The sequence below is a fragment of the Mesocricetus auratus genome, unplaced genomic scaffold (assembly GCF_017639785.1).
Source record: "Mesocricetus auratus isolate SY011 unplaced genomic scaffold, BCM_Maur_2.0 Super-Scaffold_100691, whole genome shotgun sequence".
NCBI classification, from domain to species: Eukaryota; Metazoa; Chordata; class Mammalia; order Rodentia; family Cricetidae; genus Mesocricetus; species Mesocricetus auratus.
This window is the reverse complement of record NW_024429267.1, coordinates 31,255,957-31,266,793: the sequence shown is the minus strand read 5'-3', so window position 1 is coordinate 31,266,793 and position 10,837 is coordinate 31,255,957. Positions and strand designations below refer to the sequence as shown.

Below are 10,837 nucleotides of genomic sequence, written 5' to 3'. Positions count from 1 at the left end.
AGCTTCCATACTTAATAATAAGTCTTTGGGTGTGATGATCTATTAAAGCTTGCCTGAGGATTCAGAATGCAAAGTCAGCCACAAGCCATAGAGGTCAGGCAAAGATGATATGCACCTCTAATCCCAGTAGCCATGCTAGCTAGCCATAGAGCTAGGTAGTGGTGGCACACCACCCACCTTTAATCCCAGGACTCAAGAGACAGGCAGATGGATCTCTGTTGTTTCAAGGCCGCACTGAGTTACATGAAACTGATGAAGTCCTAAAGAGAAACGGTTCACACAAAGGTAATCTCAGCACTTGGGATTCCACGCCTTTAATCCCAGTACTGGGGAGGTATAAAAGGAAGAAGCAAAGGGTTTCAAGAGAGAATTAGTCTTCAGTCACATTGAGGAGAGGCAGCAGTCCTGAGTTTCGGTGAGAGCTCCTGGAGACTGGATCACCCTTTCAGTCTGAGGTAGAGGCAAGAGCTAGTGGCTTGGATGCTTTGCTCCTCTGATCTTCAGCTTGAACCCCAAGATCTGTCTCTGGGTTTTTATTTTTCATGTTACATCTGGGTCATTATTTACAGGCTAGCAGTCCAAAGACAGTCCTGCAAGAAAGTGTGCTACAAAGAAGAGAACTCAACTTCCTTCCCAAATCAGCTTCCTAGTCATGACTGCAGCTGAATCACTATGGACTCACTGCCTGGTATAGAGCCTGGATCATCACAGACTCAAAAACCACTAGACAAATATGTTTTGTTCATTAAACCGGTAGCTTTCATTTCCACTCCTGTACAATGAGTGATATCAACTCCTTGGTCACTGTAAGAGTAGAGATGTGTAATTGACTTTAAAAATTAGGTAGTAATTTTGATATAATATTAAACCATCAAGCTGAATGAAATAACTACAGCTCTTATATCCAGATACACTCTCAGACTAGTTTATTTCTAAAGAACCATCAATAATACAGAAAAGCACAATGTTTATTTTAAATTGTTTTATTTTTCATCATTTTTCTAACACAGAGAGTTAGAAAAATGAATTTGGCACCAGGAATAAGAACTTTGTTCAAGTTTAACCTTTAAACAATAACTATAACAAAAGATATTTAATTCTCTTTCCAAGAAACATTAAAAATTGAAATCAAAATTTTGCTGGAAATTTTTAAAAAGTGGTGTAGAGGAAAAGCAATAAAAAGACTAAGGAATGATAAGAGTAGATTATGGTGAAGTAAAGAAAGGCAACCCCCAGGGAAAAAAATAACAAAGAGCAAAATAACTAAGGGCAAAAGGTTAAGAAACAAGGCTCAAAAACCATTTTCCTGATAGAAAATTCAAGTACTTAAGAGGTTTTGAAAAAACATTGTAAAATGTACTACTAATCTCAATGAATTTGTTCTTTTTACTCACTATTTTCTAGAATGGGGTTGGGGGAAGTACAGAAGGAAACGAAATTCCTGCTCAACATAAGGACACTTGGACTTAAGCACTCTGCAAAGCAGAAAGACATGCAAGCTTCCCCTGAGAGCTTGCCCTGGAGGAGCAAGGGGGTCCAATTTCCAACAGAAAGGAATAGCCACCTCCCACGTTAAGTATATTTCCCATGGATATGCTCCCATTGGCTGTTTGCACTAGGTTTCTTGGGGAAACCCTTTGTGCAATATTTTCTTTGGATTTTCTTCCTAATTACTGAAAAACAGAACTACACAGAGGTCAGCATGGCTTAACAATTACATATAAATTCAGTAATCAACAGAATGCCAAGTTTCTAGACTTGCTGATCTTCATTTATAACCATATTTTATACTTCTCCACAATGATAAATAAAATCTCAGGGTTTTTTAAATAAGAAAATATTACTAGGTTTATTATCATTCATGCCTTCCTTTGTACCTAAACATTTTATAAACTGTCATTATCTTCAGAGACAGTTAAAGCATAGAAATAAATACCAACTTTCACTTTCTTTTTCCTTTCTTTCCTTCTTCAACCTGTGTTTTAAGGCTCAGAGCAGACATTAAGACAACATCAAACAATTTTATGTAAAGTTTTCAAATGTTTGACCAAAGTGAAGTTGTTCTGTTGATATTATTTAAATATTCCTCTCATCTTCTTAAGCACAACTTCAAAGACATGTTCATGCCAGTCATCCATCTCAAAGATCAATTCAGTTCGAGTTAAGTGAATAATTTAGGGATCTATAAATGACACTGCAATGTATCTTGTTCCGTTTTTAACAGGAAGTCCTTCATGTAAATGTGTAAGTCTCCCAGGATGCATGAAGCTCCAGCCTTTTCGTGGGGATTCAATGGAGCAATTATACCTTAGAAATTTGCATCCACCTCCCTAAAAAGTTAAACACAAAGATATCAACTTAATATTTTACATTTTTAGTCAGGATCAATATTCAAACCAGGCCATCTAAATAGCAAATGAGAAACAAATTTCAGCAGAGTGTTTCCCATAATGCCACAGTTCCTGGGAATTTTCACTATGTTTGTCATAATTACCTGAAAATCCTCCCCCACATTATTGAGAGCAATGTTGATGGTAAATGTTGAGGCATCATGATGGGGACGGAGTGAGCGCTGTCTTTCAGGTGAGTACTTTACTACAAAATTCAGCAGTGCAAAGCCCTAGGAAAATAACCCAGTAGATTTGCTTAACAGCTCAAAGGCACAAGAGCATATTCATGTGGTAGGCAGGAGGAACAGGATAACTACCTTTGTGTAATAGCCTGCAAAGACCTTCAGTGTAACTGGAGCAATGAACTCTCGGATAAAGTGAAGCCAAACATTCTCCAGATCAATTTGCTTCATATGAATATCATCAGTTGGGACATTTTCATAGCCACCAGATATACGGCTATCCTAGAAATAAACAGTAACAAACACATCAAGACAATTTATATTGATAGTCTTGGTTTTGTTTTCAGTCAAAAATCATAATGCACAATAAAATGAACACTTGTTTGATTACGGTATGGCATCTGTTTTAGTTACAAGATCAAGATCATTTATGTAAGGAATACACAGGATGTTATATTAATTATGAAACTGTTGGCCATTTGCTATAGTTTCTTACCGGCTAGCTCTGACTTAATTATTAACCCAAAACTGCTAATCTGAGTATTCCCACATGGTCTTCTCTTATCGGAGAAAGGGTCCAGATCTCTTACTTCTCTCATGTCCTACAAGGTGACTGACTGTGCCTCTGTTTCCCAGAATCCTCCTTAACTCTTAGTCCCACCTATCTTGTTTCCCTATTGGCCAACACTGCTTTATTCATCAACCAATAAGACAGACATATTTACAGAATAACATCTTCCATCACATTTAGATAACAGATCTACACAAGACGTGATATCAGTGGTGAATCGAATTTTGGCTAGAAAACACTTACCAATATCATATAAAGGTGATAAAATGGGCCCCCTAACCCTCCCTCCACACACACACACACACTCCTGAAATTACCATAATCACCCTTGGGGTAGATTCCTCAGATGTGCTGTTTGAATCAGAGGCCCTGCAAACCTTGCTTTAATCTGGTGAAGCCCAAGCCTGTCAGCAATTACTGACCAGCACACTAGCATCGCTAGACTTTTGAGTTCTTCCTAGTGTTCTGGAAGCACCTCTTCATGGTCAGTACATAGCTTGAGCCAAGCTGGGAAAATGCAATAAGAGTCAAAATATTCCCCTAAAATTCCATCATAAGGTTAAGGAACAGGCTGTCTGTTTCTGTGACTTCTTAAAAAAGAGACATATGGAATCAATGCTGGTATTACTTCCTGCCAAGTTTTGTAACTAAATGTAAATACAGAGCAGAATTAAAGATTCCACTGTACTATTTTATATACATGCACAAAACCATGTTGACATTGGATGCTTGTCTTAGCCTTTCCACTATACATGAGCACAGGAAATAAAAACTGTCCTTGGAAAAGAACAGTGATCAGTGAAGACATGAATTTCCTAATCAATTCCAGTCTAGGGGCACCGATCCCTCATGGCAAAATAGTGTAATTACTCTCATAAACGAGAAAGGAACCCAAGGACAGAGTGATTTAAAACAAAATTAGCCAGTAAAATTAGACTACAAAGTTCTCTTGACTGCCAATTCATTTAGATCACAGTCTCACAGACATGTAACAAAACAGGCACATGTTCTCTTAAATCTCTGAGTATCTGTCCCTCTCTTCTCCATCCCTCCCCTCCCCACTTTACTCCTTTCTGGAAAAGTACAACTCACGTGATGCTTTCCCCCAGACCACTTGCCATAATGCTCCATCTCTTCGACCAATTCATCACAGGCTCGTTCAGAAAATATAGGAAACCAAAAGACATCTGGACAAGGCTGTCATACAGTGCCGCCATAAAAAGACAGAGCAACATCAGTAATAGCTCTTGATAGAGATACAATTTTAAAAGTCTTCAATGTTGCACAACTTCAAATGGTCTAGAAAATTATTTTATCACAGCTTAATTGGTAGTAGTTTATTTCCTTCCTCTTGGTGGATAAAACAATGATGTATCACAGACCAGATAAAACTCTGCTTTCTCAGAAATGAATCTGAGGGACAGTTTTGAACACTTAGAAATAGCATGCATTTTAATAGGTCTTTCTAAGTAAAGACTGTTTATGAAAGAGAATCCAGTGTTTTCCAAAGATAAGCTTCCATTGCCAATGTCTATCAATAGTCCCCCAGCTTCAGCGGCAGGAGGGAAATTTCTGCTGGTGCTTAGCTGCATGTCTGTGCTTTTCAAAACAGTGAGTTCTTAAGGCTAGCTTAAAGTTGAAAGTTGTAAGTAAACATCATGAATTGTACCTAAGCAACAATTTCTCCATATTTGAAACTCCTGCTAATGTACTATTACTTAAATCTGATTTTGTGGAAATTATAGGAAAACTACTCTATACGTTACAATTATCAGTACAAACCTGTTCAACTATGTTCTCAGTGAAAATCTTTGAATAATCACGGTTTATATATTTTTCCTTCCAGTCCTAAAAAAAAACAAATTTAAACAAATAAATTTTCCATAAATAAGTATATAAGTTATTCAAATAACTAATAAATAGCTGTGTACTGAACAAAATAGTACTTTCCAGGAGCCAGTGTATATTTCAACCTTTAAAAGAAACCTTTTATCTATTAAGTTTGATGTCTCAGGTTATTAAAATTGAGTGATATTAAATTGGATAGATTCATATGCAATATTTAAGAATATATACAAGAGAAAGTGTGGTGTTTAAACATAAAAAATAGAACTGGAACTGTATCTTTGATTGTTAAGGGTAGAAAAAAACCTCCCTGCTTAGGTATAGACCTCACATTCCAATTAGCTTTGGTTGTCATCTTAAATTTATTGATGTTAAAGTTCCTAGTGTTTTATATTGGGCACTAACATTAATTCTTCACTTGAAAACATCTTTCTAGTCATTGAGTCAATTATGATCTCATTTATCTTTTAAAAACTCTGAAAATAAGTAATCTGCCACAGAACATCTTTAGACTAAAGTAAGTATGAAAGAATGAGCAAAACCACAGGAAGGTAAACATCTTATTAGCCCAGAACTTTCCCCATAACCTCTCAAGAGAGCCGAGTTCCTACAGGAGCATACACAATACAGAATACAAACTAAGAGGAGGCCTAGGTAATCTATGGGGCCTTGGATAGTATTTATCCCTGGTGTACAAATAGACTTTGAGTGTCCATGCCACAATATGGGAGGCTCTCTCAGCTGGGACTCTTGTGGGAGGGCCTACGCCCTGCCTTAGATGAAATGGCAGTCACTGGAGATCCACCCTGGAGGGCTTCACCCTCCCTGGGGATCAGAGTGGAGATTGGGTGGGGGACTGGGGAACCTGGTGGGGAGGGTGAGGGAGGAGTGGAGGGAGAGGGAGCAGGGATTGACATGTGAAACAAGATGGTTTCTAACCTAAATAAAAAAAAATTTAAAAAATAAGTAGTGGATTGTGGGATAGATATATAAAATTATGTGATATTTATTGATAAGGTAAATATGGAGCCAAATACATGGTTCTCTGTGTGCATGGATATAATTCAAACATAAAAATAGATATATTGCTCTCTTAAAGTTTAGTTAGTACAAGTGTTAGGAATGTGTTACTTACAATAGCTTAGGAAGGGAACAGGTGTCAAATATCTGATGCTTTCAAATAAGTAGGTTAATTTCTGACTCCTTTTTGTGACAAAGCATGCAGGTGGGTTTATTGGTGTTGTCATGTCAGATTCTCAACATTTTAATGTTTTAAAGGGTTGTGCGGTAACATTCATCCCAGAAAAGGTAGAGAGTTTTGAAACAGATATGTAAAAACCAAAGTTTTCACTGGGCCAGGTGCAAACTCTGGCCCACCATTTAACTGGCATGAACTCTGGCTCTGAGCCTCTAAAGAGAAGTCCACATGGTTGTTAGCCAGCTGTCTCTTTTTATCTATCTTTCCTGAAAGTTCTCTAAATCTGCAGGCCCTAAAAATGCTGTAAGCACAGTCATTGTAAGCCATAGAAAATAACAAAGGTTAATATACGCTAAATATGTTTAAATCATCTGCAAATGTTGCATAGCTATGTGTTTAGCTTCAATAGAAAAGTCAGGAAATACCTATTTAACCACAAAACAATACCAAGGAAAATTACCACATGACCATATAATCCCTGCTTCTGATATCTCCTAACATGATAAATAGTGTATGATATCCCCTGATATAATAAGCTTTCTAGGTACTTATTAAAATTACAAGTATTTCCTCACATTTTATACATTACATAGGTTATAAGAATATATATGCTCCAATTAAATAGTCTAAATTCTGGCATTGAATAGATCTAATTTTGTTTGTTTGTATTTTGATTTTATTTTTTGAAATACCTAACTTCTAAAATACTTAAAAAGTTACATAAAAATTTATTTTAAATAAAAATATGTTCTCCCCCTCCAAAAAAAAGAACACCATTTCCAGTTCTCCCTCATTAAAAATGAAGATAGGCAGGTAAAATGGGACAAAGGTACTTTTAAGATATCAAAAGACATTCTTTTTCTCCATCCAACAGAGGATTCTGTATTCAAAGTTCCTCTTTTGGGAATTCTGCTATTTCTGTAAAATCAAAGACTACTCCCATCATATGGCCTGCATCTTTGTAATTTAAAACTCACTGTTGACAAGGGGAAGAGATCCTAGGAAGGTAACCAAAACAACTATTCAAGAACGCTTTCTCAAGGGATAAATGTGCCAATCATACTGAAGAAAGAGGTCCCTATAATTGAGTTCCAAGAGTTATCTGACTCAAATTTCTTCAACTTAAGAACATGCTTACTTATACAGGAGAAAGCTTTACTCTGTATTGTGCTTTGACTATCTTCAATGTATATTTACAAAATTGTCTTAACACTTTACTAAGCTGAAAAATAATGGGCATTTTTCCAAGCTAAATTCTTGATCTATCTTGATATATGTGGGGACTGGAGGGGAGGGCAGCTGAGGATGAACCTAATGCATTTTGTATGATAGGGGAGAGTTTTATCCCCAAACCATGACTTTAGTAACTGAGGTCTTCACAGTTTTTTCTAAAACTATGGTTAAGAATTGGATGGTACTTTTGAATACACAAAGTACAAATTTTGAGAGATAGCAATCACTGATTTTTCCTTTTCTTTAAGGGAATGTGTGTCTTAATTTTACAGTGTTCTTGGTCAAGTTTAGAACTGTTGCAGATCATAAAATACAATTGTTTGTACTCATTTAAAAACATTTATGTGTTAATATTATTACTCGCTTCATATCCATTTAGAGTGACAGGGAGATAAGCAACAAGGGATTTGAACATGAACATACCACAGGGTTTTCAAAAATCTGCCAGAGGTCATTGTTGAGATGGGAGGTATTGTAATTGGCAGTTGACAACAGCCGTCCAAATTCATGTCTGTTAGAAATGTACATAAACATACCCTATGTACCAAAAACAGCAGTATTACTCTCCAAGTATAGGACATTTAATCATGGGGAAAATACATAGAGTGCATTAACTTTAATATTTAATTCATAAACATTCATTTTAATTTTTCATAAAACATGTGCATTATTTAAAACAAAAACTGTTAAAAACTCAGAAAATACACAAAACTAACAACACTAATGGTCAACCGAGAAGAGGGGGATTTAGGCTGCTTTGTCACTTTCTTAGGGATCCTAGAGACAGATAGGGGAAAAAAAATCCCTGTTTGAAAGCGAAATATTTTTCAGACATGTACGGGCAATGCTGTGCATCTTCTCTCCGGCTTCTTCTCCTTTCAAAGAAACATGTATTTTATGAGAACTCGAGACGTCAGAGGTACACCCTCAGTGCTTTGCATTCCTCTGTTGTTTTGTTTCAGACCCAACACAATTCTCCAGGCATCTTAAGGCAGTAAAGAGGGAAGTCTCTTGTTCTTCCCTAAACCAAACAAATATGGCAGATACCCACCGAGACAAGGATGTCGCTTTGTATCTGTTTTGTTGGTAAAAAGATTAGTGGCAAGCAAACACATCAGCAAGTGCCCAAACCTCATCTCTAGTTGAGATGTATTATGTCTACTCCCTTCTCCTCTCCTCAGCACCCCCAAACCCTACAACATTGAGTAAAAGTATGTGAGGTTATTTCTCTCACCTGCTAATTATAATATGTAAATTACTTCAATGATCCAAGAACTGACCATCAAGCAACACTCCTGCAAAATCCCACAACACACATATGGACAGATAAAGAGCCCATGAGTACCAACATTCTGCCGGTCAATACAGAGGCGGCTATTAAGGATACTTTACTGCCACTCAAACACTTCATATCTAACATAAATATATAAAGAAAAATGAATAAAAATAAATAAAAATGACACCTTTGGGGGCCTGAGCATTTGGATTGTTTCCGGAGTAGGGGAGTCTTTTTCCCTTTGTAAGGTCTAAAATGAAGAGAAGCATCGGGTCAGTTGATCTGCACACCTATTCGTCAGGCATTGTGGTAACTAAATACAGCAGCTCCGGTAAAAAGCTGGCATTGTGAAATGTCCTTCCTAGACAACATGCAAAACAAGCAAAGCTTGCAGCGCACGCGAAGAGCTTCCAGCCTCGCACTGTTTTATTGTAACTTGTTTGGTGAAACACACATCCAAGCTCATTCCTTAGCAAAACTTCATTAGATACATGATTAAGACAAAGGGGAAAAATGAGTAACAGAGGCCATTCCGGATGCGCTGTTGAGTGAAGTCAGCCAAACATGAGCACAAATACAATTGAAGGTTCTAGGGTGTTCAACGAGGATGCACACAGATACACAGGCAATAAACATACTGAAACAACACATGCCTTGTTAAACCAAGAAAAAATACTTGCCAACTTTTCTGATATTCCGAAGGCTATGGCTGCTTATATAAATTGGGAAATAAAATGATATTGGAAACAAAATCTTACAAATACATTTTCTGAATTAAAACATATTTGTGTATTTTGAAAAATCATAAGCATTTACATTTTTATTATAAAATTACATTTCTATAACACTAGTGTACCATCAGTTTGTCATGCAGTTTAAATATCCTATTTTCCTAGATTAGGGAGCCTCCTTTTTGAGAGTACACTATCAGTAATACTGTAGAGTACACTCAGAAAAAACAGTCACTGATTTCACAACAAAATTAATGGTTATTAAATGTGTGAAGAACATTTCACTCAAACTTGATCATTTAATACAGAATTTCAGATGTGAATAAAGATATATTCTTAAAGGAACAAAGCTTATTCTGAATCTGTCTTTATTAAAATCTTCTCATGTGGTTTGTGAGTCAGACCTATGCTAACATTTGAAAACTATGCTACAAATGTTCACAAATTATTCCAAAAAATACAGAACCAAAAAAATTGGCTAGTATTTACAAATAAGGACAAAAAAGGACATCCCAAAACAGTGACATACAGACTGGAAAAGCAAGCCATCTTGTCAGGAAGTTCAAGCAAGCTGTAGCTGTGCATCTTACCATTTCTCTAGCATTTCGGCAAAGAGCCATATCAGGATCCAACTTATCACGAACAAAATAGTTCCTTTCACTCATCTCCGATCGGAGAGTTTTTCCTTGAATTAAGTACACATTAGCCATGTATGGGACATTCCAAATTCCTCTGAAAACAAAAGACACATTCCAAAAATACCACATATACATACAATGTGTTTCATGCTTACATTTTAAAATAAACGCTTTGTATGTTTTCAAGCTTTGTATATATAAATTGTTCAGTCCAATTAAACATGTAATATTTGACAAATATGGAATGTTTTGGTATACATATATCCTAATGAGGTGTAGGAGAAGTTATTATCTCTAGACAGACTTTCATTTAGATTGTATGTAGCTGTGGGTGCTCTCATGCCACTGTTGTTGCAGCTAGGTCATGGTAACCTATTGTACGGAATATTTTCTGTTTAATCACGAACATCTGATGGCAAAAGCACTAATACCCTGAACCAGAGGTGGTCTGGCCCTAGCTGGCATGTCTCCCTAGAGTAGACACTAGCACCAAGACTTCACTAGAAACTTAAATCAGTCATAGAAGAAATGCTTATACTACAGAACTTTGAAAGCACTAAAATTGAGGGCATTCCATTAAATTTATTGTGCTATTTAAATCTGTGTGGAGAAAGGGGAAGACATGAGGAAATATAGCTGGAAGTGTAAGTGTTGACAGACAGTTCTTTCTGTCAGAAATGATACAACAAACAAAAAGCTACACTACCATGAGCAAAATCATCAAATGCAAATTGGATCTTATGGATAGTTCTGGTGTTCTGTATTATTATTTC

General features: G+C 36.4%; 1 protein-coding gene across 2 annotated transcripts in view; it reads right to left on the bottom strand.

Annotated features, from left to right (window-relative positions):
• Positions 1-903: 903 nt before the first annotated feature.
• The window catches only part of Plod2 (procollagen-lysine,2-oxoglutarate 5-dioxygenase 2), a 69,768-nt gene continuing 59,834 nt past the window's right edge, over positions 904-10,837 (bottom strand). The window contains exons 13-20 of one of the 2 annotated variants that reach the window (XM_005080720.4): positions 10,017-10,158; positions 8,883-8,945; positions 7,843-7,956; positions 4,926-4,991; positions 4,236-4,340; positions 2,708-2,854; positions 2,495-2,620; positions 904-2,330 (exon numbers count right to left, since the gene is read on the bottom strand). In XM_005080720.4, the coding sequence (XP_005080777.1) occupies positions 2,175-2,330; positions 2,495-2,620; positions 2,708-2,854; positions 4,236-4,340; positions 4,926-4,991; positions 7,843-7,956; positions 8,883-8,945; positions 10,017-10,158 (919 nt within the window). In that variant the 3' untranslated portion in view covers positions 904-2,174. The remainder of the gene's footprint in view (positions 2,331-2,494; positions 2,621-2,707; positions 2,855-4,235; positions 4,341-4,925; positions 4,992-7,842; positions 7,957-8,882; positions 8,946-10,016; positions 10,159-10,837) is intronic. The other variant, XM_005080721.4, reaches the window with a different exon arrangement.